The following is a 27,811-nucleotide window of genomic DNA, read 5'->3' as shown; positions in this document are numbered from 1 at the left end:
AGGAGCCCGATCAATTACTTCTTGCTCCTAAAAGGAAATTAATTCTTCATTATGCAGAGGGCTTGAGAAGTCACCCGGAGCAGGCCGTCCAGAGCCATGTCATATTTCTTCTACTTGGCTCCACAAATTCTTCTGCCCTTTAGCCCTCTTACTTCTCAGGAGTTCGAGCTGATCAGGCGCAAGGCTGGAGCATCTTGGCAGAACGAAACGAGATGGTCCGATTCTTCTCTAACAACGTACACGGGCAGTTACCGGGAAAAAGACCCGGATGTCTTCCCCCGCAGCCAGTTCTCTCTGGAAGCAGGACAGCACTGGCCTGAGTGTCACCGGTAAGATTTCTTTGTACTTTGCACCTGGATATGTCACTATAAATAGACAGGAATGCCATTAGAAAAAGAGGGTGTTGTAAACCCAGAGAGACTTCCTAGACTTAACTCTGCATATTTTCTTGTGATAAATGTCAGTAGGAAGAAGAGCTAAATGTCAGTTGTCAGCTGAAATTATGATCATCGTCTATTTGGTGCTGGTCAGATTATAACTGTGTACTCTGGAGAGCAAATAAATAGGAGTATTTGGTTAAACTGTGGGTATTTTGTGTCCTCTGCTCAGCAAAGAGGGGCTCCTGGGCCTTCCATACTGCTTCTTGTTTCGTTTTTCCACTTTGAGCTGAAAAAACTCCTCCAGAGCAGGAAGAAAGGCGGCCAAAACCTCCTCTGCTCTCCACCGCAAGATGTCTACCAATGAACGCAGCGTTGAGGGCCCGGTGACATTTTCTGAATGTTCACTGTAAGTCAAGCCCTATGTTAGGCCCACAGAAAAACTAACTTCAGTTTAATATGGTAACTGAAACCACAGAAGTAAGTAATCAGCACAAGGGAGGGAGACGCTGTCGTGTCTGCGGCGGGGGGAGGGGTGTGGTGAGGAAGGTCTCAGGACAACAGGTGCCCTCAGAGCGGGCTTAGGGGTGGGGGATCCTCCAGGAGGAGGAGGGAGGGGCACAGAGGGACACAGCAGTTACTCAGTCCCCAGTACTATCAGAGAACTGCGGGAAGTGTGCGCAGAGATGTGGGGAAATAGGAGGACTCATGATGAAATACGTCTCTTGGACACAGTGGCACAGAGGCTGCAGTAGAACAATTAGGTAAATGGATGGTGGGTGGTGGTGGGGGAAGATAAACAAGGGGGAAAGACTAGGGTGAGCCATGTGGTAATGGGTTAAAATTGGACACATCAGGATGACCTCATGGTTAGCCTAGTATGGGTACATATAGAAATATTTATAGATTTGTGTGTGTGTGTGTGTATATATATATACACACACACACACACACACACACACGTTAGTATGCACACACGCTTTTTCTTGCTTTTTGGAGGAAGGTCCCTATATACAGCCCATTTCAGTGTGGACCATGAGCTAAGGGCTTAGGAGCAACACCTTGTAAAAGCAACAACCACCCCCAGGACCCAGGTTTTGGTTTTTAATACCAATCTTCAATACTTCAATAAAGGAGCCAGGGTTTCTTGGAGAAAGGGCAATTTCTTGAAGAGACGGGGTGGAGGGGATATACGAGACAAGCCTGGAGCATCTTGTAGTGCGGAAAAGTATCAAAATGTCAAACAAACAAGACGAGGAAAGGCACAACAAAACTAAAACTACAAAACAATGATGGATCCAACGGAAAGAGCTTCCAATTGCCAAAGCTAGACAAAACTGAGCAACAAATAAAGTAGTATTGGATTATAGACCAAAGTATAAAGTAAATATCCATGAGCTCATATTGTCAAAATGAAATGATTGAATAAATGCATTCATGAGCTAGAAAGGACTCACCTCCCATGCAGAACAATTCTAAATAAGTTAGGTAGTTTGTATTGAAGGAAGAGGGGCATAACTCACTACTCCTTGCATGTGAGTTGTGTGTGTAACTTTCTTCCAGTGAATATAGTAAAGGAAGAAAGAATGACTTGTTCCAAGGGGGTCACCTGACAAACACCACTTCAAGCCAGCTAATCAGGGTTAGTATCATCAGTGATAAGCCACACTGAGAGTCTTTACCCTTGGTATGATATGTGAGGCTGGCACTTTTCCTCTGTGGTCTTCCTCCTCAGAATGCATTACCCTCATGACAACTCCCAATTCAAGGTCAGTCTATAAAATTCCTGAATAGTAATCCTGAACATTACCAAGGTTATTAAAACAAGGGAAGTCTGAGAAATGGTTATTGCTGTGAGGATCCTTGATGAGTAACTATATCCTACATGGGACCCTGGATAACCAGATAAAAGACATTAGGGGAAAACAGGAAAGTTGAATAGTACGGATGCTAGTTAATAAAGTGTCAGAATCGGTTCATTAATTATTACAAATACACCAAACAAATGTAAGCTGTTAATAATAGGGATAGCTGGGGGTAGAGTATATGGGAACTCTCTGTACTATCTTCACAATAATTCTGTTACTCTAAAAGTGTTCTCAAGTTACAGCTTTATTTAAAAAGATGGGGGGAGGAGGAGGTGGAGAGAAGAACTACTGTACATGGATGATGAGAAGGTGAGAAGTATTATTAGCATTGAGGAGGGATATTTTATAATGATCGACCAAATAGGAAGATATAACACTCTTAAATTTATCAACATCTAATAACAACAGTCTCTCTGAGCTTACTAGGTAATACCAAAGGAGATAAAGGGAAAAAAATAAGCAAATCCACAATCATAACTGAACATTTTAACATTCCTCTCACAGCAACTGGTAGGACAGGAAATAATCAGGTAGGACACAGCAAATATGCAACACACAATTAAGACACTTCTCCTAATTGACATAATCTAGAGTATTAAACCCACTGATGACGGAATATGCATTCTTTTTGAGAGCATGCGGAACATTTTCAGAAATGTGGCTGGGCCATTAAAAATTATCAGCTTTCAAAGGATTCAAATCATACAGAATATGACCTCTGATAAATGTTCCTAAGATAGGAATCAATAAAAAAAAAGAGAACTAGATAATGTCTGAAGACTTAGAAATTAAACAATACATGTCTATATAACCCAATGGGTTGAAGTGAGATCACAGTGAAAGAAAATATTTTGAATAGAAGGATAAATATCACATGTAAAAAAGATGTGAAGGCAGTAGTCAAAAGGTGAAAACAACCCAAATGTCCATCGACACATGAATGAATGAATAAAAGGTGCTATGTACATACAGTAGAGTATCATTCAACCTTGAAAAGGAATGAAAGTAAATAAGTGAATGAATAAATGAATGAAATGCTGGGAATGCTACAATATAGGTGAACCTTGAAAACATTATGCTCATAGAAAGAAACCAGACACAAGAGATAAATAAATAGTGTATGATTCTATTTGTATGAGGGGCTCAGAATAGGCAGATTCATAGAGACAGAAAGTGGAATAGAAGTTACTTGAGATTGGGGGGAGGTAGGGAATGCGAAGTTATTGTTCAAGAAGCACAGAGTCTCTGTTTGGGATGATGGAAAAGTTCTGGAGATGGGAGGTGGGTAGTAGTGATGTTGTGCAACACTGCGAATGTGCTAATAGCACTACATTGTACATAGAAACATGGCTAAAGTGGCAATTTTGTGTTATGTACATTTTATAATAACAACTTGTGAAGGACAGGACTTCTAGAATACTGAGGGAGTGTCTAAATATATCCTCCACTCCTGCATAAAAGCAGAAAAAATGTCAAAATCAACTTTTCAAAACTCTAGATATTAACCAAAGGTGTGCAACAATCTGAGTGTTTTCAAGGAAAACTGCAGAACTTTGGTAAGAACGGCAGGGTTTGTGGTCTTGAAATTTGACTACTCTCATCCCTTTGATAGTTCTTGAGAATAATGGTTTCTATACTTGTTGGATTATGAGAAGGGTTGTTTTGTTGAAAATAAAGATTCTTAAGCCACTCCCCTTAGAAATTCTGAATATAAGGCACTAGTGAATCCGTTTGTTTAACAAATGTTCCACATGATTCTTATGATTAGAAAACAATGGGAAATACCATTTAGCAAGAGCTTGAAAAATCTGTTCTGGCAACATGGCCACCTGATACCAAACTTGAGTTGAATGTTTTCAGTTCCAGGTGGATTAACTCTAGATGAATTAAAGAGCTAAGTGTGAAAGGCAAAACAAAAACTGTTGCATGAAAATATGGAGAATAAGTTGATGATCTTGAGGTTGGCAGAGATTTCTTATATAGAACACACAAAGCACTATCTACAAATAAAATTTAGATAAATTGGACTACCTTAATATTAAATAATTCAGTTTGATGAAATTTTTGTTAAAGGTATGAAAAAGCAAGCCCCAAAAGTCAATTGAGTGACTGACAAAGGGCTCATAGCTACAGAATGTATAAAGAACTCCTATAATTTAGTATGGAAAAGGCAGCCCACTAGAAAAATGGGAGAGACTTTAAAAAATGAAATTTATAAACCAACATAGCCAAGTGACCATTAAACTTATCAAAAGATACTTAACTACATCAGTAATCCAGAAATGCTTAATTAACCACAACTAGCTTACATATAGATAACCCTCCAGAAAGACTAAAATCACAAAGACCATCAATGAGGATGAGGATGTAGAACAATAAGGTCTCTCATATGCAGCTGGTGGGAATGTGCATTAATATAACTCTTTAGAAAAACAATTTGGTCTCATCTTATGTTGATGCTATGGATACCCTCAGACTTAGCAATTCTACTTCTAAGTATATACCCAGCTGAAATGCATTTTCACACATGCACCAAGAGACACATACATGTATTAGCAGCATTTTTCATAATAGCCAGAAAACTGAAAACAAGCCAAACATGGAGTAAATACTATTCAACTAGAGCAGAATGTCTGAATGTGAACTAACTACAATTCTATCCAGTAATGTCGGAAACATAATGCTGAGCATTTTGAGCCAGATGAAATACATATTATACACTTCCATTTACATAAAATGTCATTAAAAAAAGCCCAGCCCAAAACAAATATAGTGTTCGGGTATGTCTGCTTAGTTGATGCAAAATATAAAGAGAAGCAAAGACATGATACCCATAGAAGTCAGGAAACTGCTGTACCTACTACCAATATCAAACTACCTGCCCCGAACCTATCAAAAAATAATTCCTGGGGTCAGGCTCAGAAATCTGCAGTTTCAACTTAATACCCTCAGGTATTAATACCTCAGGTGATTCGATTGCAGCTCTAGGTTAGGAGAAGAAAGAAGCAGGGTGGGCCACCAGCCCCTGTCTCAAGGATGATGAAGGCTCATGTGTTGGCTGAAGACATGTACAGGAGCATTTGGGGACTCTTGAGGCTGACGTTATTGCAGTCCACCCTTACCTCACACCCACAGCTCCAGGTCCTGGAGTGTGGGGACCATCCTCTGCCCAGTCAGAGGTCCCAGGAAAAATGGCTATGGTGGGTTGCACTCTAGAAATTGATGACTCTGTCTATTTCTGAGAAAATAACCTGCACTCTCCACCAAGCCTGGGTTTGCCTAAAAAGAATGTCAGATCTGGATTCAGGGAAACTGAAATATAGATGTCTTTTGAAGGACAGACACACCTCCGTGTGTCCCCAAGTTACTCTGCTGCTATTAAGTTCTAAGTTTAACTGGGAAACCAACGTAATTGCTGTAATATTTCCTATCCCATTCATAGCCCTCATTTAGAAAACAGCTCCCGTGAGAAAGACTCATACATCCTCTTAAAACAATTATGAACTTAATGTTGGAGCTTTTCATGTACAAAAGTTAAACATGTTACCCTTTTATAACTAATCAGGGAACAAACAAATTGCTCAAGTCCAAGTTGGGTTGATTTCATGGGAGTGCAGGATTATGGTTGGGAGCGTGGAAGGGGGAAGAGAGGAAGCGAATGTTTATGAAATTAAATGAAATGAGGAGTAAAAAAGCCCTCTAAGTCCATAGGCTGTGACTTAGAAACCCATAAACTTATAACTTATTTCTTCTATTTGCTTTCTTCAGGATGTCATTGCCAAATGGCTCTGCCGACAACCCTATGCTCTGCAGGTCTGGTCCCCAAGATACTGCAGGTGTTACCAGTAAGTGCAGCAGGAGCCGTCGTGAGTTTATAACCCTTCTGGCAAGCTTACTCTCATCGTAATGTCCAGGTTCTTGGTTTAAGTTCATACAATTTCAAAGTTACCTTCTACAGGCAAGGTGTCTTTAGCAAGAAAGCGAACATATGCTACTCAGGGTCTGTCGCTCTTAAAAATGACAAATACTTTCAGGCAAACCTTTTTCCTCCAATTAGTCCCAAAAATGTAACTCAGCCAGAGCTTGGAGCTCTCAGTAGTGTAATCTGAGCTTTCCTGGGTACATCAAAGAACTAAGAAGAGAAACCAGAGCTATAAGCCACAAGCTAGTAAACGATGTTTGCTCATCTATAACCACCCCCTATCTTGTTTTAGTTAAAGTAGGATAATGCTGGCCACTTTCTAGTACCAACTACACGCACTGGGAAGAAATTGAGGACCATCCTGCCCCACACACTCTGGTTCTGAGGAGGAATCAATAGGCTTTTCCCATATAATTTCCACCTCTCAGGGTTAAATCTTTGAGGGTTTAATAAAACTAATGCCATTTCAGATTAGGATTGTTTAGCATTTTTTTATGACACTTCCTGGTAATATTTTTTTTTTCTCTTATATTTAAAGGTTTAAGAAGTATACATTTGTTGGGAGAGGATGGAAGGTGCAAAGAGCTATTCGGCAGCCCTTTGGGCTTTTCTTAAATAATGGAAATAAAGGTTATTAGCAGCTGCCTGGGACAGTCACCATTCTGCTGCTTCCTAATCAAACTGGACTTCATGGGCGTCATATGTCTTAGATGGGTTTTATGCATTCTTCTATGGTTTGTTGAGACAAAGGACAGAGAGCTAACCCCTTGTACAGTTGTTAAAATCAGGAAAGACTATCTCCCCTTTGCAGTAATGAACATAAAATTGAAACACACTTACATAATTGGGAGACATGACTGAGCTGGGTATAGGCAATTAAACAACCTGGTCACATCATTCAGTGTAAGCTAAGGTGGCAGTGCATCTGATCTGAGCAGCACCAAGTACAGTCTTGTGCCATTTATATTCTATTTGTGCTCTTCAGAAGTCTGATTAACCCGCCAATCACCCCTGGCTGGGGAGCTGAGAGCTGGGTGGTCCCACAGGCAGAAGGGTGGGGGGAGTACTTCATGAGTGGTGACAGGAGCAGTGAAAGCAATAATTGTCCACTCTCTGACAGGTATGACTTTGGTTTCCTAGCCTCTCTCGTTTTTATGGTGAAGAATTGGTAGGAGAAAATGACAGAAGTGGATATATTCATAGTGATGACTTCTCAATAGATTGCGCCCACATCGCTTTTTTCACTCTGCTCAAATGGTCATTTTAATTTAACCGATAGCTACTGCAGGTCCTCAAATAACATCGTTTTGGTCAATGTCGTTTCCTTATAAGGTTCATGAGCTGCTGTAGGAGTTGAACTCTTGTTTTTATCAATCAGCCTGCAGCAAAATTGGTTTCATTATACTGTATGTCATTTCACTGAAAGTCGAAGAACCTATATCCACAGAGTTAAGTGAGGACTTACTGCGCTCACTCCATTAAGAGGTGACAGTGCGGCAAGGCAGAGTTATGTCATTTGGCCAAATGGTAACTTCCCCTTTATGCCTCTTTTCAATTTCCATGTTTAATCTTTGGATGGTCAACTTTGTAATTATTATGCTAGAAGCTCCTAATGAAGGGAGTTAAAACATGAAGCCGATGGTCAAAAATCATCAATACAAGACAACTGTATAAATTTGCTTACCACCAGCAGACCCTGGTCTGTTGATTGTCTCTTTGTAGAACTATAGCCATTCATATAGATATGCAAATCAGATGGGCAGGGCTTAAGTGTGGTTCACATTCATCATAGCAAAAAAGTTCTCCAATTCCTTCTCACAACTGCCTTTCTTTTTTTTTTTTAATTTATTTTATTTTTTTATTTTTATTTTTTTCCGAAGCTGGAAACAGGGAGAGACAGACAGATTCCCGCATGCGCCCGACCGGGATCCACCCGGCACGCCCACCAGGGGGCGACACTTTGCCCCTCCGGGGGGTCGGTCTGTTGCGACCAGAGCCACTCTAGCGCCTGGGGCAGAGGCCAAGGAGCCATCCCCAGTGCCTGGGCCATCTTTGCTCCAATGGAGCCTTGGCTGCGGGAGGGGAAGAGAGAGACAGAGAGGAAGGAGAGGGGGAGGGGTGGAGAAGCAGATAGGCGCTCCTCCTGTGTGCCCTGGCCGGGACTCGAACCCGGGACTTCTGCACGTCAGGCCGACGCTCTACCACTGAGCCAACCGGCCAGGGCCACAACTGCCTTTCAAAGAGTTCATCTGTATTTGCTCTGCCTACATGAAGGTGGTTTTCCTTTGACATTATTACCAATTTCTTTCCAATTGTTTGATTTGGTTGTGGCTTTCCCCTCTGATAGCACCATCATATGTTCATCTCTTATACTCAAAGAAGAACGAAGCAATAGCTGATAAAAATAAATATCAAATGTCCTGTTAGTACAACAAACAGGAATTGACGAACAATTCCACTTTCTGTTTACACTCTGGTAAGACAGGTTCTAGCAAGTTTGCTCGCTTCTGCAGCTTGTCTCCAGCAGAAGCACATTATGAAGAGTGTGGTGGGATGCAGATGTGGCAGCGCTCGGTCAGCCCTCACTGGGCATTCTGTCCTTCCTCTTGTTCTTAGCACTACACCTGTGCCCTCACCTGCACCCCTCCCAGATGAGCCCAGGCTACCGTTGCAAAAGGAGACACTGACCTCTTTTATTCTCACTGTTCCAGGAGATGGAATAGGTACCAGGGAAGAGGTTTTAAAATAGTATGACCACATGAAAGCCCAGATGTGACAGCATGTGTAAGATCTCTTTGGGAGAGTCCCTAACCACAGGGAACAAATTCCAAGTATCTGAAGCAGCTACCTGGAACTGTCTTTTATGAAATTCACCATTTTATAAGAATGAGAGTATCTAGGAGAATACTGACAAGAACCAAATAATATTCTAGGAGGGCAACATCAGTATGGTTTGTCGTGTTACTTCAAGAGTGTTTATGTCCATTTTTAACATCCCTTTTCTTCTATGTTTTTATTCCCACTTTTATTTCTCTGTGAAGCCTCCTCCATACCTCAAAAGACTTCTGAAAGCAAAAAGAACTCACCAGACTATCCCATACATTATATCTTCGCACAGGATAATCTTAAAGCATAAACAAGTTGATATCACTTCTGTTTCCTATTGTACTTGCAATGAAATCCTAATTCCTCAGCAAGTCTCCGTTTAGGTCTTACGTGAACACAACCATGCCTATCTTTCCAGTCTCATTTCGTGCCTTTTCTTTCTTTTGTTTACTCTGTTCCAGTTACAACAACTTCTTTTAATAACTTCAAAATGTTAAGTCTGCCTCAGGACCTTTGCACATGTGTTCTCTTTGCTGGAATGCAATTATCCTGGCTCTGCTGAGTTGTAACATTCAGTCTGATTTTAAATGTCTTCTCTAAAAGAGAGGTTATGCCTGGCCACCATATTTAAAACAAGTTTTTCACACTCTTCCCCCATTTAGTGTCTATCTTTGTGTCTAGTTTGAATTTATGTATTATTGCACTTATTTACTTGTTTATTATCTCTTTCTCCTTCTGGAACATAAACTTCCCAAGAGCAGGACCTTGTCTATCTTGTTTGGCTTTGCATCTCCAGCACCTGGGACAGGGCTCAACTCAAACCAGAGGCCCTACCATTGCTGCACGATGCTTATTACAGACCTTTCATTGTTGACTCTTTCTTCCTCACAACAGGCTTCCTTACCAGAGGCAGTTTAATTTTTTGTCTTCCAAAAGAAAATGTATAAAATACTGTTAAAAATTAGAGTATAGGTTTTTTTGTTTTTTTTTTTTTTATGGAAGCAACCTTTCAAAACTTGTATTTGCAATGTAGCAGCACATAAAATCGTAATGCTTTAAAATTTGAAAGGATAAATGGGTAGGGCGTGTTGGCATATTACCATATTTCCCCATGTATAAGACATACATTTTTCCAAAAAATTTGGGGTCTAAAAACTGAGTGGGTCTTACACAGTGGTTGTAGATTTTTTTACTTGCATTTCCCGCTTTTTCGCACTTGTTTTTGCGCTCATTGTTGAAGACTGTGATTTGTCACCAGACACAGATAAGGACAAGCTAATGGATGGGAGTTTTGACAGTGATGAAGAGTTGCATGAATTTTATGATGAATAAAACTTGAGTCCAATAATTTTATGTAATACATTTTTTCAAATTTTGGGCCCCCAAATTAAGGTGCGTCTTATACATGGGAGCATCTTATACATGGTACATGGTTTCAGTTACACGCCGCCTCCCTCCCCCACCCAGGTTCTGTGATGGGTGGAAGGAGGTGAAGCCAGGCAATGCCCATGTCCAAAACATATACAGATGATGGCGAGCAAGACTTGGGGTGAGAGGCAGGGAGGAAGGAACAGGAGAGTACTGATGCCTGCTTGCCCAGAGCAGAGAAGTACCTTCCAGTTTTTAGCAATGTGGGTGCCTTGTGGCTCCCAAGCGTCCTTAACCTTGCTGCCATGACATCTCAGCGGTGTGCGGCCTTGTGCCATTTTGGGATCATCTCCAGAGCTGCTTGCTCCGAAAGGCTGGGGCTCAGGATGAAGGTGGATTAGGGGGGCTCTCCCCATAGCTTTTCTAGTCTGCCCGGGAAGGGGACAGCAGGCGGGCCCTGGGCTGGAATAGTAGAGGGGTACATGGCAGCCAAACCAGGCACCCTTCCCCGGCTTTCCTGGAGAGTCTCACAGCTCCCTATTGGGGCTCCTTGGGGTCTTCCCCTCTCCTGGGCGCCCTCCGTTCTGCAGTCCAGAAGTGGGGCCACCAGGAAAGACTCTCACCTCCCCTTCAATGACCAGAAGAAACCCGGGAATGAAAGCTCCCCACCCACAAACAGAAACCTATCTCTCTCTCTCTCTCTCTCTCTCTCTCTTTTTAAAAGAGACAGAGAGAGTCAGAGAGAGGGATAGATAGGGACAGACAGACAGGAATGGAGAGAGATGAGAAGCATCAATCATCAATTTTTCCTTGTGACACCTTAGTTCAGTGGTAGTCAACCTGGTCCCTACCGCCCACTAGTGGGCGTTCCAGTTTTCATGGTGGGTGGTAGTGGAGCAACCAAAGTATAAATAAAAAGATAGATTTAACTATAGTAAGTTGTTTTATAAAGATTTATTCTGCCAAACTTAGTGAAAATCTGACATAAAGTATTTGGTAAGTAATTATTATTATATGCTTTAATGTGCTGTAACTCTGCTTTATAAATTTTATAAAGAGTAAAGTTACTTCCCTACTTTATAAATCACCATTACTGTGGAACAGGTGGGCGGTCAGAAAATTTTACTACTAACAGATACAAAAGTGGACGGTAGGTATAAAACAGTTGACTGTCCCCTGCCTTAGTTGTTCATTAATTGCTTTCTCATATGTGCCTTGACCACGGGCCTTTAGCAGACCGAGTAACCCCTTGCTCAAGCCAGCGACCTTGGGCTCAAGCTGGTGAGCTTTGCTCAAACCAGATGAGCCCGCGCTCAAGCTGGCGACCTCGGGGTCTCAAACCTGGGTCCTTCTGCATCCCAGTCCAACGCTCTATCTACTGCGCCACCACCTGGTCAGGCTAAACCTCTTTTTGTGTGTGACAGCCGAGTTGTGTCTACTCTGAGGTTCCTTACTTTCTGCTTCCACCATGGGTCCTTTCTCCGCCATCTACCCCCTCCTGCTGCCTGACGGGGACTGAGTTTCCTCTTGCCTCCTGGTCCGGGCCCTTCCAGCCCATTCTGGTGAGGGGACAAGGGACTGCTTGGTCTTTGGCACGCATGTCTTCATTGTCTCTTCCCAGGGCCATGATGGTTTGTCTTCCACTGTTCACAAAGGGAAGCTGCCCTCCCCTCAACCGCTGGCCTCCTCCTCCGCTCTCCCCCTCTGCCTCCCCTCCACTGCCCGGAGTGTGCAGCAGAGAGGGCGAGGTGACTTAGAGCAAGCTGCCCTCACCATGGGGTTCCCACATTCACCCCTGGAGTGGGTGGTCACAGCAGAGGGAGCTTCAAATGCTGGCTTTCAAGTTGGCTTCCTGGCTAATGTGTGTATGCCTTGCTTTGGAAAGTGCATACATTTCCTTTAAATAACATTAAGAAAAAAAGCCACCAGTAAATCTAGAAAGCCCGGTAAGCAGTTAGCCCGGGACTGAGGTCCCCACCCCATTAAAAATGACAGATAGACTGGGTGAGTGCCAGCACACCCCAGAGAATTCCAGAATGGCTTTCCGACTCAGACATACCAAGCCTCCCTTCCAGGTGTTGGGAGTTTTGTTTTGCAATCTCTATTTCAAATCAGGAAACAGTCTAATAAATGGTTAAATGTGTTTGCCAGAACATATTCAAGTAGAAGGCAACAGTTTCCAAATTCCCTGCATAGATTGGACACAAGGGAACATTGGCAGCCAAGCCTGTTATTAAGAAGGTCACAAGATGCCATCTGTTACCGTATGCACTTTACTGTTCAAGCATAACATCCACTAGGAGGTGGCTGCATTTGCTTTTGCCCGTGAACCTAAAAGGCAGCACTGTAGTGGGCACTAGGGTGACTTCAGCGGGCTCAAGTGAACACACCACTGTCTGCCTGCGGGCTGGGCTGGGCTGGGGCTGGGTGGGGAGATAAAGAGAGGCAAGGCATTGTTTACAGGGCTGTCCTTGGGGGTGGCTCAGTGGTAATCTGTTGCTGCTGGCTGGCTTTCCTAACCTTTTCCTGCCATGTTTCAGTCATCTATAAAATATGATAATAACATTCCTTCTTTACCTATAATTGTGCAAGTAAGGCAGATGAATGAATACCTTCTTTTATCCCCACCCTAAATAAAATTATTTTTTGATCCTTAGAAAAGTAGAGGGACTAGTACAATCCCTATTCACGTACTCTCACCTAGATTCATCAGTTGTGAGCTCTTTGCCATGTTGGCTAATGTGTAGTTGTATCTCAGTCTCTCTCTGTTGATACTTGTCTAGATTTCTTTGCTGAACGATTGAGAATAAATTACAGACATCATAACAGTATGTCCTTACATACTTCAGCCTGTGCCTCCGGAGAATAGGAATGTTCTCTTACAGAATGATAATACTATTATCATGCTTAAGAAACTCAATATTGATAGCATAACATTTTTTTAAACCTATTATACAGACCATTAAATGCCTTAGTCTTAAAAATCTGTCACCTACCACAGTGGTTAGTAGCTCTCTCTTTAAGATACTTCCTATTTTTGAGGCAGTTTTAAAAAGTCTGATAAATGCTTCGGGCCCTTCTCTTCAGAAAAATATCCGTAAAGACACTTCTGCAAGCCAACAATGCACTCATCTGGGATCCCTCCGGGAGTCCGTGGACTCTAGGTTAAGTGTTGTTCATCTTTGATCTATATTCTCCTCTTTTGTGTACACACAATTTAAGGCTGCGCTACCCAGAAAGGTTAAGAATGGTTTGTCTTTGCTTTCCAACGTTAGGAGTTCGGACATGGGTAGGCAGGAGATCATATTATCCCCAATCTATGAAAAGGAAACTGAATCTCAAATACAGCTAAGAGTCGTCTGTGACTGGCACCTGGTAGGTGGACTAAATGATTAGAGGACCTAGAAGAATACTTCCACACTTAACCTTCTCTGAGTTTGGAAGAGCTGGTGCTCACCAACCCACACATGCTTTCTTGATAACTTAGTTTTAAAAACCAAATACTTCTAGCATTCCATCAGGGTTGGCATGACATTTAAGGACTGTAAAGCCAGTAGCCACGGCCACCATTACAGCCACATGGCCAATGCAGGTTCGCATTATATTCAGACAGACGGTAATGAAACAATGGAGCCAAGAACTGGTGGGCCATTTGCTTTAATCCTAGCTTGCACCTGGCGGGCAAGTAAAAACACACATTGGGCTCCAAAACCCATTCATTCAGTGCTCACAAAGCTACTGACTTATCTGAGTTTCCTAGAATCAAAGGTTTCTAGCTCACTAGCCTTATTCACCTCTGTTCCCCATCTCCTTCTCCCTGCATAAACTCTGCACAAATCGGCTTCTCCTTTAGCATTCTGCCATTTTGGCTGCCTCTCCTGGCCTCCTCCATGTGGCCTTTCTCTGCTCTTCTCTCTAATGCTAATCTCAGGAACCGAGAGAGAGCAAGCTCCCAGGTCTGCCCCATTTTTTTAGTGTAGAAATCAAAACCTTTAATCCAATATACAAATAAGGAAGTCTCTGATACAAAGTCACTTATCTGAGGCATAATGGGATTCCTCATGAGAGTGTACCACCCCACATCATGCAATCAGTCAAGGGTGTGGGGAAAAGCTTAGTTTTAAAACTAAGCCTTAGGCCAGGGGTCCCCAAACTATGGCCCGTGGGCCACATGCGGCCCCCTGAGGTCATTTATCTGGCCCCTGCCACACTTCTGGAAGGGGCACCTCTTTCATTGGTGGTCAGCATCCATATCCTGTGCTCCTGGAGTACTGTATGTAGCAGCGTCGCTCACGTACAGTACTACTTCCGATGACGCGGGATGCACGAGTCACAGCTCTGGAAGCGCGTCATATCACTTGTTACGGCTAGCAGTGACAAATATGGAACCAGACATTGACCATCTCATTAGGCAAAAGCAGGCCCATAGTTTCCATTGAAATACTGGTCAGTTTGTTGATTTAAATTTACTTGTTCTTTATTTTAAATATTGTATTTGTCCCCGTTTTGTTTTTTTACTTTAAAATAAGATATATGCAGTGTGCATAGGGATTTGTTCATAGTTGTTTTTTTTTATAGTCTGGCCCTCCAACAGTCTTGAGGGACAGTGAACTGGCCCCCTGTGTAAAAAGTTTGGGGACCCCTGCCTTAGGCTATAACGACCCAGCCTGCTTATAGCCTGTCCCCCACACCCAATACAAACTATAAGCGAGCAAACATATATATCATATTTTAAAAGTTATTTGACCAACAAGGACCCAATACCTAAAGGTAAAGTGTGCTGGTAGTTACTAGCGTTGTTATTCCCATCAACAAAATTTCCCAGTTTGGTTACAGTTTTGGGAGTAGGAAGTGGAAGCAGGGAGGTGGATACACACTAGCAAACTGAGATAACATTAACTGTCCTTAATTGAAAGGTCAGCTGAAACTGCCAAGGTCAAGCAACACCATGGTCTCTATTTCATCAACTGTGAACTCGCAAGGGGAAAAAAATCATTAGCTAACCATACATCAACATATGTGTTTTGTTAGTCAGATTCTCGAGGGAAATGAGTGATGAGTGTACAATTTGTTGGTTGCCTAATTGGGGGCATAAGAAATTTTATTGTGACACTGGGTTTAAGCCTGGTTTTTCCTCTTTGTTTGCATGCAGGGCAATTCCCTCATATAACCAGTTCCCTTAAAACATCACTTGATGTCAAGCACAGAGTGGTAAGTCCAACAATTTTCAATGATCATTTACTTGTAGAGAGCTTAAATGATCCCACACCACTGTTCCTAGGGGAAATGTAGGTCCAGGTTGCCTGGAACCTCTCTCTGCTCACAACATTTTCATTAACTGATCAACACATAAATTTGCTTTATATGTATTTCTGTTTAAAGACACCTCATTTAATATATAGTTGATTCATTAACATTGAACTGATAGCCCATTGAACAGCACTATAACTCACGCCTAAATGAAGATTATCTAATATGTATTTTCTCTGTAAGGCGCGTCACAGTCTTTTTGTGCTGAGAAACGTTGGACAGCACTCAGAAACACAGGGGAGGGGCATTTTAAACAATGAAGCCCCTAAGAAAAAGCATAAAAATGCAGGAAGTAGGGCACTAAATATATCATGAAAAGGACACTTGTTTACATTATGAGAGCCAGAACAAGAAGGGAAAGCATGTCCACTTGTTTGCCCTTGACTGAGAAGGTGCACACCTTCAGGTGACTCAAATTGTTCGCTACTCTGTGCAGATCCTTGAAAGACCTCAAGAGTGCTGGGAGTATCGACCTGGGGTTACAAATAAATTGTAATGTGTAGGCAAACTCACAAATATGAAACCCATGAATAATAGGTATTAACAGTATTCATTTCCTTTGCTCATTTTCCCATTAAGGGTGTTTAGCTTTTCTCATTGATTTGTATGAGATATTTGCATTTTAGAATAGTGCTCTTCTGCCTATCCTATTCTATAAATAATATTCCCAAGTTTGTCTTTCCATTTACTGTTAGTATCTATTACTGCAGCAGCTTTTGGCAGCAGTATTAAAGTGCCTTTTGAATGGGGAGGACAACTCTAGAAAAGGAATATTGTTAAGTTTTATTGTTGTGAAGTGGTTGCTATTTATTTTTCTCTCCTCTTCTTCACAGGCACACCAAATTCTGTCTGGTGATTTTTCTCCAGCCCCTCCAAACCACGGAAACCCACGTAAGTCCTACCCTAGGCCCTGCCTTTCATTAGGATCTTCATCTGATCTTTTCATCCCTCTCCGAGTCGGAGGCCACCGAAGGTCTTTTGCATTTCTGCCTCCTTCCACCTGTCATCACCTTGCGACTTCATTGTCCCTGTCCTAACAGTGGGACAGGAGGAGGCAGAAATACAAGGAGGGAAGACTCCCCCAGAGAGATGCTTGCCAGTGGTAGCTCTGAGGTAGGGCGACCATGTGAGAGCTGTGGTGGGTGGCAGGGGTGGGGGACAGTGTGTATATGAGGGTTTGGGACTAGTGATTAAAATGGCTTAGGAATGTCAGTCGATTTCATTTGTTCACACTACTGTGGATTCTGTGTGCCACCAGCACTCACACCCTGGCTGGTTGTCTCTTCATGCTAGATGTGAGAACTAGAAAGCCAGCATCTGAGGACCTGGTGAAGTACAGTCGGCGAAGGACAGGCATCCTGAGGCTCGTAAGAACCTTTCCACTTGTCGCCCAACAGAGGGTCCCCAGGGGTGGCGCCAGGGGGCGTGCCTGTCAGCGTGGCTGTCAGAGTGTTGGTGTGTGAATGCTGAGGGTTGGTGGGAAGGTAATTCCTACTTTACAATCAAGGGAGAAATATGGAGGCATGTCGACTGTTCTGAGAGGCAGTCTTGTTCCCAAAGCACTGTGGACATTGCCTGTTTGGAGCCTTCCAGTTAGTTGTTCTGGAAAGAAGGGGACCGGGATTTCTCTTGTACTGTCTGCATTTTCATCAATGATATCTGTGATTTGCTAGATTTTGCCTCTTGTAAAAAAGTCATTAAGTTCTCAGATGTCTTCCCTTCTGGGGACCCACCCTAGGTGCCTACATCCTGGGTACCCTCTTTTTATGTGGCTTTTCTGACCCCCAACACCTACTGTTCCCACTCCCCTGACATGACCCTCCAGAGCTGGTGCTCTGTCTCGCCTGATTGGACTTTCTCAAAACCCAGGATTGTTTAGCAGTGTGTTAAATGAGATTCTCTCTCTGTCTTAGAATTCTGGCAGAGATGCCTTGAGAGCAAATTGAAAGAACATAAATGGGTCTCACCTCATTTAATACAAACATTACAACTATTTTTGCTATCCTTTTGCTTTTGTTTATTAAGATTTATCCAAACTGACTTAAAACAAAAACAACTCAACCTTATCTAAGTAATTATACAGGGTCAAGCAAAAGTAGGTTTACAGTTGTTTATATGGAAAATAATACGATAATTAGTCAATAATACAAAAATAAATCCTGTGGTTTGTATCCTCACAACTGTAAACCTACTTCTGCCCCACCCTGTATTTGCAGCACCATGGGGTTGGTATGCTAGCTATGTGTATTAGAAAAAATAAAACCTGACCATTAAACTAAAAAATGTTACTCATGTGCCAGCTAACATTATTAGAGGAACCACCAGTTATATACAGATATCATTACAGAAAATGCTAGTCTAGGAGCACCAACTAGCTAATCTGATAAATTTAGTAAATAGGAGAGGGGTTGGACAGCCCACCTTAGCTCCCAGGTTTATTTAGTGGTGGCCTAACAGAAATAGTGCATTTTGCTTAATTTTTCTACTGTAGGGCCTGGTAACTTTCCTATGGAGCACGTGAGGCAGGGGAAGGCCGTGAGGTGGCAGGCTGTGGAGGGGGTTATCTGGGGGCATTGGAAAGCTGAGCAGGGCACTGAAAATTTCAGTGTCCGGGCAGCCAGGGACCTCCCTTCACTGTAGGGTTGGTCTATGCTTCCAGGAAGAGTAGACAAGTTCCTGAAAGTATATTTACTGCTAGCCGGCCTCCTGGGAGTTGCTTGGGAGAATCATTAACTATTATTAAAGAAATAAATCCCTCTTGCTGCATGAAGTTGTGCTAGGGCCAAGCAATCCCACTGCAGCGCCCGCAGCTGTTCTGGGGGACAGTTGTCTTTCTCTTTGTCATGCTTCCCTGACCCCCGCCCCCAAAGTGAATTCTCTGTATCACAGGAGCCTCCTTTAAGTCAACAATTCTTGACAAATTAGTGACATTCCATCCTCCTCTTGTTGTTTTTATGGTGTGACAGCAAACTAAAAGTGCATGCACACACACACGCACTGGCACACACCACAATTCCTGTGGGGCACTTGCATGGGAAACATTGGTACTGCAGTTTTGACCAAAAAATAAATCACAACTTTTTTATTTACTAGATAAGGCAAAACTCTTAATTTTTAAAAATAGATGCTATGTTTTGGGGGAGGAAAGCAAGCACTGAGATGTAAAATGTACAAATTCTTGTGTCAGCAACAGGTGGGGATTGAATGAAATTTTTATCATTAAGAATATTCTCAACTTAAAAAAACAAGTTTTCGCTTGGAGTCTTAATGCCTTTGGTAGCCAGCTTCTAAATATTTATAAATATATTTCTGGGCCCAATCTTCAAGAAGTTCGTGATGTAAAATTGAAAGCTGAGAATTCATCCCACACAGCAATGTCCGGAAGAAAGGAACGGTAGGGAGGACAGGGAAAGGATCTTGTGGCTGAGAGATGGTTAAAGGGCAGTAGAGAAGAAGCGGGCGGTTCCTTTAGTGACTCCAGGAGTTCTTGCCTCTTTTTCTCTCCTCTTTTCCTCTTATTGATCTGCTGGCCTTCCTGACAGGGACAGGATAGATGAACTAGGAAGGTTCAAGGAACTGGAAGAAAAAGCAGAAACGACCCCAACTCCTGCTCATGAATGATGCCTGGCAACTTCATTCCCAGTTCTGTGCAAAAGGTAGCCTTTTGCAGTCAGGCGAGTGCTGACAAGCAGGCCATTTTTTCTCCAGCCTCGGGGACCACGGTCTTCTGCAAGCAAGGCTGGCTCATCTGAAGACTCAGATGCTTATCAATACTACGTTTACAGCCTGGGAGCACCGTTATAATCATTTAGCGGAGGAGTCGGAGAATGCAGTGTGGGGCTACAGGCCCAGAGTTTGCCCAATTAATCACTTGGAGGTATGAGAGGGCCTCGGATTACGTGGAGCTTGGCAGCCTGGCTTTCTCGGACCCTTCCCTGGGCTTCAAACACCTTCATCCCTCAATTCCCCCCCCCCCCTCTCTTTATTGGAAGAGGGGACAAACGTTATTGTCACCAACATTAAATTTCCCTTTATAATAAATACTTGGCAGCCCACGACTGCAGATGCCACAGAAATGATGTTGGGGCCCCAAGAGCTGGGATGCAGCATCAAAAAGCCTGTCCCTTCATCTGAGAGCCCGGGGGAAGGAGGGCGGGAAGGGTGAGAACAGTGCGTGTGTGTGCAGAGCAGTGGCCCGGAAGCCCGCAGCTGTGCGTGTCCAGGTAGGTTGTCCTCCGCTCGACGCACCAGGGCCAGAAGCAAACCGGATCCGGCAGTCTAGTGGGTGGGGGAGACCCGATTCCTGGTGGGAGCTGCAGCCTGGGGTCCGAAAGAGTCCTGGCCTTTCACGCCTGCCTGGTTTCTCTCTGGAGGGGCCTGGCATCCCCGAAGCCCAGCCCACGGCCCACCCCATCACCGCTCCGCCCCCCGCCCGGGTCTTCCTCTCCCCCTCCTTCCTCTGTCCGCCTCCCCCCTTCCCTGTTGCTCCTATTCCTCCCTCCACGACCCTCCTCCCCCGCATCCACCACCGCCTGCTCTCTCTCCTCCTTGCTCAACGACCCTTTTCCCCTCCATGCCCCCACCCCCCAGATCCGCCCGCCCCTGCGCAGCGCTGCGGGGAGGGCCCTGGCACTGAGACCCTGCAGAACCGCGCTCTCGGCAGCGTGGGGCCCCAGCAGCTGCGGCTCCAGGAGGGGAGGGGGCCGCGTGTAATCCGAAATTGGCAGCCTCCTGCCCCTTCTTCCTCCCCACGCCCACTGCCCTCTGCCCCCTGCTCCATTTACTCCGGTTTACCCAGACCGGCTCTCTCCTTTATGATTTGTGTTGAATTCGAAAGGTAATTAAAAGTCTCACCATCAAACCCCTCCGCCCCAAAAAACCCCTCAAAAATTAAAAACAAAAAAGACCCTACTAGTGGTTAACTCTTGTTCTTTAGCCAGGTTAGGCAAAATACATTCCTGGCCAGCCATCTGGTCACATTCCCGGGTCCCTTCGTATGGTTTCCACTGAGCTCGCCAAGCCATGCATTGAGAATGCAGCCCTGGAGCCCCCCAGGAGCCTCAGGACTTGCACCCCGGCCGGCTGGGGTCGGTTGGAGAGTCCCAGGCCTCTGTTTAAGTTCTGAGTCCCGTCCCAAATGGTCCTGGTTTTTCGCTGTAGCTAATATTCTTCACTACTCCAGGAAAGCCAGTTCTCCATGTTAATGGTTATTATTCATTCGGTCAGGATTTTTTTTTTTTTAAACTATGCAAGGCATAGTTTATTAGAATTCTGTTTTAATTCTAAAAAAATTATGTTAACAGCTCTACAGATGATTTTACAGAATAATCTGGCCACAGAAATGCGTTTTGACCAGCAACGTTGGTATGGCTGGGTCTGCGCCTTCGTCCTCGCTCTACCCCATTTCCTCACCTCCCCACAGACAACAGAACAAATGTTAGTTCATGGAACATATTCCTTTACACTGGGTTGGGGTTTGTGGTCCAAGAAAAAAGGGAACAGGCAGATTCATAGAATCAGAAGGCTGTAACTGGAAAGTTCCTTAAGACTGACCAAAAACAAGTCTGTCTGTTCATTGAGGAGGCTTAGGGAAGGAAGGTCACATGGCTTATGAGTAAAGAACTGAGAACTGTGGCCTAATTTGGGAAGGAGACTAGACATCAGTGATTCATCATATGCAGCAAGAAGGACTTTGGTCGCACTCGGTTCAGCTGTAGCACATCCTCTCTCTGTCCTTTACCCTGTGATCCCCCCTGTCCTGCTCTCCGCCTGCCTCTTTGCAGAGTTACAGCCCTTTCTTCCTTCCCCGCACCTCCACTTCACTCCCTTCTCTCGTTTTTTCTTTCTTTCCTATCCCCACCCTACTCGAGCCCTGACCGTGAGATTTTGTTTGGGTTTTAAAATGAAACCAGGTGCTGCATAAAACAAAAGCGGAGTAATAACAAGGAAAGACTATCCAACACCTAAGGAATGTGCTGAGTTTTATGACTCAGGCTGTCCTGGCGAAGAACTCGGACTTACATGGAGAGGTGGTTGGCACAGAGCACAGACCATACATGGTAGCCTGGTCTTCCCAGATAGGTTGGTCAGGGCAGCCTGTGACTCATTCTGCAAAACCAGAGACTGTTCCTTGTGGAACAAGACTTCCTGGAGGCCAGAGCCAAAGGATCATCAGCGTTCCCGATGGGGCCAGTCCAGCCTGACGTAGCAGGGGCCACCCTGAGGTTTGGAGGGGAAGGGAGCCTGGGCAGAAGGCCATCCCTGGGAAGGAAACAGGCTTGATGGACTTGGGCAAGGGTTTTGGGTACATTTAAGAGATGAATAATATGTAAGCTCCAAAGGGACACAAAAATTAGTGTGTATTGTTGTGGAAACAATGGCTGGCAAGCCCCAGGTGGCCGGGTTGTTCAGTGCCCTAGAAGAGGGGAGCGTGGCAGTGCTGCTGAGGTCCCCAAGGCGTTTGCTCTCTGCAGGGGTGCATCGTGAAGAGTGCAAGAAAAGCAGGCAGGACTCTGGCAGGGTTTCGGGGTGCCATCGCTAATGCAATCAGGAGGGGCAACTAATCGCTGGCGTGGCGGACTGTACACAAACACCCAGAGAGAGCTGGGCACACATCCTCATGTTCTGAGAACTCTTTTCACATGAGCATAGTGATGGGGTAAGGTGTGCATTTCTTTTTCTGTTACTAAGAGACAGGCTGAGAGAGCTGGGGGCACTAAGGAGAAAGTCTCTCCCCACAGAGGAGATGGGAGGGGTCTGCACTGGGGTGACAGGGACCTGTTTGTGTGCTCTTCATTACACAGGCCTGGGCTGCCGGAGCTCAGGTCCTGCTACCCCAGGAAGGCTGTCACTTTCTGAATGAGAATGAACCTTGATTGGTATAAATGAGATCTCTAGGCAGCAGCCTTATGTTTCTCCTTTTCTTCTTTCTTTCTTTTCCTTTCCATGGACTACCTACTGAAAAGCTGGGGGGACTATTCTGTAATTGCAGGAAGAGCTCTGCTTAGCTTTTTCATTAAAGTCTACTTATGGAAAAATAAAATCTTTTAAGGACCATGACTTCATAAATATTTATAGTGCAAACAGGCGTCATTCTGGTTCTGCAGGAGAATGGGCTCATTCAGTTTTATTTATGATGTGACACTCGGGTGAGTGACATCCGTCATCTGGGTTGGCCCTACATGCTGTTCCACTGAAGCATGTTTATGGAGTGATTATGCCTGCAAATAGTTGCTATATTTAGTCTGTCTCCTTCCCTAACTCCCTCTTAGCCCTTTTAACTCCCCAAACCAGCAGCAAAAAGCCAAGCTTATGGTCTAGGGAAGATATGAACCCTAATGACAAGGCACAGGGGCTTGAACGAGTGCTGCAGGAGTGGTTGACGAGTTTGGGGGCAATTAGACCGGGAATAGCATTTAGACTGCTATAGCATTTATACACTAAGGTGGGTTGTTGGGCCTGCGTAGAACAGGTGAGGGCTCTCAGCTGGCCATGAGAGGTTTTGACAGGTGATGGGCACTGCTCTGAGTGATGAATGCACATGGATATTTATGAAACTCTCCTTCCCAGGGAGCTTTCTCTGGACAGGACCTCAGATCTGTCACCACGCAGCCCAGGGCTCTGGGGCAGAGGCTGGTGGGAGCTGTGTTACTGCAGCTGGGTCAAGGTTTCTGGTGTAACCCACGGCTGTCTCCTCTCAGCCACACCTGGCCCCTGGCTGGGGGACAGCCACTGCCCTCCATCAGCTGTGAGGAGGGAGGGCCACCTCTGGCTTCTAGCATCACAGCTGCACATGCGCTGACCTGGGCACTGCAGGCTGGACCTAGGCCTTCATCAGGGTTCAGTGTTGCCTCTGACCAGCTTGGCCACCTATTGTTTATGGGCCAGGTCTTGGCACAGGGGCAACCTGAAGGGTTGCCAGCATTTTATTTTTAGAGACAGGAAAGAGTTTGCTTTTTGGCAGCTGCTCTTTTTTTTTTTTTTTTTTTTTTTTGACACACATGGAGATGGTGTCAAAAAGTTCAAGCGAGAGATTCCAAGCCCTAAATTCATGGCAAATGACATGGGCAATAGTACCACGAAGCTCTCAACAGAAGCCTTGGTGGAGCCTCGGCACTTTCATTAGCAGGCCTGCGCGGGGGTCCCTCCCGTTGCACACCCCTGCAGCAAGGCCTCTAGTCCACAGACCTCACAGCCTGGACATCTACTGTGTCCCTTTTCAGCAAGTCAGCTGGTCTGAAGTTCTATGGTTCTTATCTCCATTCATCTCCTTCTCCATAATCTAGTCCCACTCGGTAAGCGGAGTGGGAACCATGATTAGTCTGCAAATCAGAAGCTCATCATCCCGACCTACCGGCACCATTATCATGATGACCGGAGCAAGGCTCCAGTTCCCACGGCAGGAAGCGCATTTCTACCTGCAGAGAATGCATTTCCAAGTTTTATGAAAATGATTATTTGTTCCCTATATGGTCCCCCTTAAGACATATTTTTGTAGGTCCTGTGATTTTGGCTACTGGCAATTTACCTGAAAGCATTTTGTAAACTGGAATGATGTTATGCAAAGGTAAAAGGAAATGGGAATAAAAGTAAAGAATTAAATTGTTTCCCTTTCTCCCCAACCTTTTCTAAAATTACTTTTTAATTATAAAAAGAAAACACAAATACTGTCTCCTTTGCCTCTTGATTACATTTTGGATTCATTTTTTGTCTTGCTAGAGTACATCCTGCGGTAGGTTTTTTTTTTTGTTCTTTCTTTTATCTCTTCCCGAGAGTGCCTGTGGATTATACATTTTTCTGAGGGCTTCTGTGTCTGAGAATTTACTTAGCTCTCTCTCTCGAATGTTCATTTAGCTTGTTATAGAACTCGAAGTTTGAATTTAATTTCCCTGAGCATTTCTAAGCTATTGTTTCATGATTTTCTTGCAGCTGCTGTGGTTGATATGACTCTCACTCCTTTGTAGGTAATCTCTCTGCAGCCAGTTGTCCCTCTTAGGACTGTCTTTTTCACCTTGATGTTCTGGAGTTTTATTATGCGATCTCTATGTGTGAGTTTATTTTTAAAGTTTTTCCTGCTTGACACTGATAGGCTCCTGCAGTCTGCCAGCCCAGGTCTTTCTTTAGTTCTAGGATGTGGCAAGGAAAAAACATCAGAGAGGTTAAGCTGATCTATATAATGAAGTGCTAAGGAGGAGAAAAAGGGGCTGTGTGGCCTGAGTGTTGGGAGGAATTTTAAGAGTTCTAACGAGAGGGAGAAGAGGGAGGGTTGGGGGAATTCTTTGCTGGAAAGGTAAGGAAAATGCCCTCGGAAGATTTTTAAGCTCTTTGAATGTACATCAAGATTGTGCTCCGTCTTTGGTGTTTTGTGGAGAGGCTAAGACTTGAATTAGTGTTAATTACATTTTTTCTATGGGACTGTTTTTTTCTGTGATTTGATGCTGAGACAAATACAAGACTGCCTGAGAATATGTGTTATAGAAACAATTATAAAAAAATTTCTATTGATTTGAGAGAGAGAAGTAGAGAGGAAGGGAGGGAAACAGAGAGACGTAATTTGTTCTTTCTCTTGGTTGTTCCACTTAGTTGTGCACTCATTGGTTGCTTGTCATATGTGCCCTGACCGGGGATCGAACCTGTGACTTTGGTGCACCGTGATGATACTCTATCTACTGAGCCACCGACCAGGGCAGAAACAATTATTATTTTTAATTATTAAGCAAATATCTTCCTTTCACGCTGTCTGTGTCTCCTCTCTTACCTTCCCTCGCCCTGCCCAAGCCTTTGTTTCTTCTTTTATGTGACTGAGGAAATATAACTGGATGCTCTAAAACCTGCTATTTCTCTATACCTCTCATTCTCCTTCTCTTACTCATCTTTCATCGACCTACCTAAATCTTCTTTCCTTATGGCTCACAGCTTATAAGAAGTAGACAAATAGTTTGTCCCCTCCCTTCTGTAATCGGTCACCATATGAGCTGTTATGAATAGATTACAGATTAGGACAGAGAAGAAGGCACAGTGACCGCGCTTGCAGCAGGTCAGGATTCAGCTTCTGGAGTGGTGTGGTGTATGGCGCTCTGCCAGCCCCCTCAGGAGCTCACTACTGAGACTGAGACATCCATTCATTGGTTCCGTCCACCCAGTGGAGCGGAGGTGTGGCCCAGAGAAGACGGATTTGGAAGAGCTCAGTCCACAGCAGTGTCTCTGAGCAAGTGAAACCAGGCACTGCAAACAAAAGTGATCTGTGTTGAAACATAATCATTGAATCCATTTTTATTTTATCACATGCACATATTTATTACCTTCTTAAAAGTACATAGAATAATTACTAAACTTTCAAAAGTATGAAGAATGTGGGAGTAGTCACTGAGGGTCCGACTTCTCCTAGGAGGTTTGGATTGCTGCAGTACTGGCTATTTCTTCCAGTTCTAATATACACAATCAAACATTTGATATGGAGAGACGATAAACAGATGCAGCCCCTATAATCTGAACCACTCTCCTAACTAAACGGTAATTATGGCTTGAGTAGCTGCAGCCCCAAAGGCCCTGACAAACACCGAGCTCCTAGTTGATAGTTGCTGCTATTCTCAGTAGAATTTGAGACCTGCCTGAGCAAGGAGTGTGTTGCATTAATATCATTTTTAATGTGTAGCGTGGCCTTTTTTGGGTGATTCCAGACATGAGGATTGAGTCTCGGACAGGACCACTCTGGAAATGAGCTCTCAAGCACCTGAAAGTCTGTCAAGGTCAAGCTCTGCTGACCTCCCCTTGTCGGGACTGAGGAATTTGTTCCAGAGATTCTCTGCATCCACCCATTGGCATTGACACGGGACACAGAGGAGAGAGATTTGTGAAAGGCTCAAATGCAGAACTGATATTCAACCCACAGAGGCAGGAGATACAAACAAAACTAAATCCAGGCATCCCCTGGAAATTTAGAGCAGCCAGGTGAGCATGGTCCCCCTGGACCCTCAGGGAAACTGGGCATTTCTTTTTTTTTTTTTTTTTTTTGTATTTTTCTGAAGCTGGAAACGGGGAGAGACAGACAGACTCCCGCATGCGCCCGACCGGGATCCACCGGGCACGCCCACCAGGGGCGAAGCTCTGCCCACCAGGGGGTGATGCTCTGCCCCTCCGGGGCGTCGCTCTGCCGCAACCAGAGCCACTCTAGCGCCTGGGGCAGAGGCCAAGGAGCCATCCCCAGCGCCCGGGCCATCTTTGCTCCAATGGAGCCTTGGCTGCAGGAGGGGAAGAGAGAGACAGAGAGGAAGGAAGGGGGGGGGTGGAGAAGCAAATGGGCGCTTCTCCTATGTGCCCTGGCCGGGAATCAAACCCGGGTCCCCCGCAAGCCAGGCCGACGCTCTACCGCTGAGCCAACCGGCCAGGGCCTGGGCATTTCTTCAGGTCGTGTCGGCATCTCTTCTTTTCAGGATTGTGTGGTTTCCTCCGCTATGTGTGAGCAGTGTTCTGTGTCTCTAGAGAGGGCTCTGTGCTTCCCAAATTCTGTGTCTATATCCTTGCCTTTCTGCAAATAAAATGTGATGGAGTGTGGTTTTTAAAAGTGCATTTAATATTAAAAAAAAAAAAAGAACCATGCATTTACTTTATAATTTCATGATGCTCTATTTTCTATTTCGGGTTAATCTAGAATTAGTGTGGCTCCTAATTCTTTAGATTTCCTGCATTCTCCTTCCACTTCCCTCCAATTTTTACATTAAACTCTGTGAGTGTGTCTGCACATGCCCCATTGGAATTTACTGCCCAAGGAAAGAAGCCATCTTTAAGGGGAGAGATTCTGAAATAGTAACCACCTCTTGTTTTGAAGTTTTCAGCTTTAACAGCATTTGGAAAAGCAGGCCCACCGCTAGAGAAACATGTGACGAGTACCTTGCAGATGTCATTCCTGCCAAGCACTCCCCTCAAAGCCCTTTTGTTTTCACCTCCTCTGGACTTGCCGCTTTAATGGAAGGGCCCGGCCTGGTGACACGCACACTCTGCTTCTCCAAGTGTGATCCGCCCGGCTCTGCCAGATGGCCTTCTTCAGAATAAATGCTTTCAATATGGCAATATTTACATTTGTGTTTCTGGCATGAATTAATCACTTTCTCATGCTATTTAATAATAAAAAAAAATAAAAC

At 44.3% G+C, this 27,811-nt stretch overlaps 1 protein-coding gene and 1 non-coding gene across 3 annotated transcripts; one reads left to right on the top strand and one right to left on the bottom strand.

The window, feature by feature from the left end:
- Window positions 1-27,805, top strand: C1H4orf51 (chromosome 1 C4orf51 homolog). Of its 2 annotated transcripts, none has more exons than XM_066253462.1 (6): window positions 1-329; window positions 6,014-6,090; window positions 15,514-15,572; window positions 16,505-16,562; window positions 16,965-17,038; window positions 27,499-27,805. In XM_066253462.1, exons 1-6 carry the CDS (start codon window positions 97-99, stop codon window positions 27,634-27,636), a joined length of 639 nt encoding a protein of 212 aa, XP_066109559.1. In that variant the 5' UTR covers window positions 1-96; the 3' UTR covers window positions 27,637-27,805. The 2 variants fall into 2 exon arrangements, with proteins under 2 accessions (XP_066109559.1, XP_066109560.1); XM_066253463.1 differs by lacking the exon at window positions 27,499-27,805 and adding an exon at window positions 19,380-19,717.
- Window positions 8,316-8,391, bottom strand: TRNAV-GAC (transfer RNA valine (anticodon GAC)). The gene has a single exon. It is a non-coding gene; the product is annotated as a tRNA-Val (tRNA).
- Window positions 27,806-27,811: the final 6 nt, after the last annotated feature.

The sequence above is a fragment of the Saccopteryx bilineata genome, chromosome 1 (assembly GCF_036850765.1).
Source record: "Saccopteryx bilineata isolate mSacBil1 chromosome 1, mSacBil1_pri_phased_curated, whole genome shotgun sequence".
Lineage (NCBI taxonomy): Eukaryota > Metazoa > Chordata > Mammalia > Chiroptera > Emballonuridae > Saccopteryx > Saccopteryx bilineata.
Note: the sequence above shows the minus strand (reverse complement) of the source record. Positions and strands in the feature narration are given on the sequence as shown.

Excerpts from the sequence above, each read along its gene's own strand:
- C1H4orf51 (XM_066253462.1), top strand. The coding sequence starts at position 97 with ATGTCATATTTCTTCTACTTGGCTCCACAAATTCTTCTGCCCTTTAGC. Across the intron at positions 16,563-16,964 it reads TCCAAACCACGGAAACCCAC|ATGTGAGAACTAGAAAGCCA; the intron begins GTAAGTCCTACC and ends TCTTCATGCTAG. Across the intron at positions 17,039-27,498 it reads GGACAGGCATCCTGAGGCTC|TTTTCAGCTTTAACAGCATT; the intron begins GTAAGAACCTTT and ends CTTGTTTTGAAG.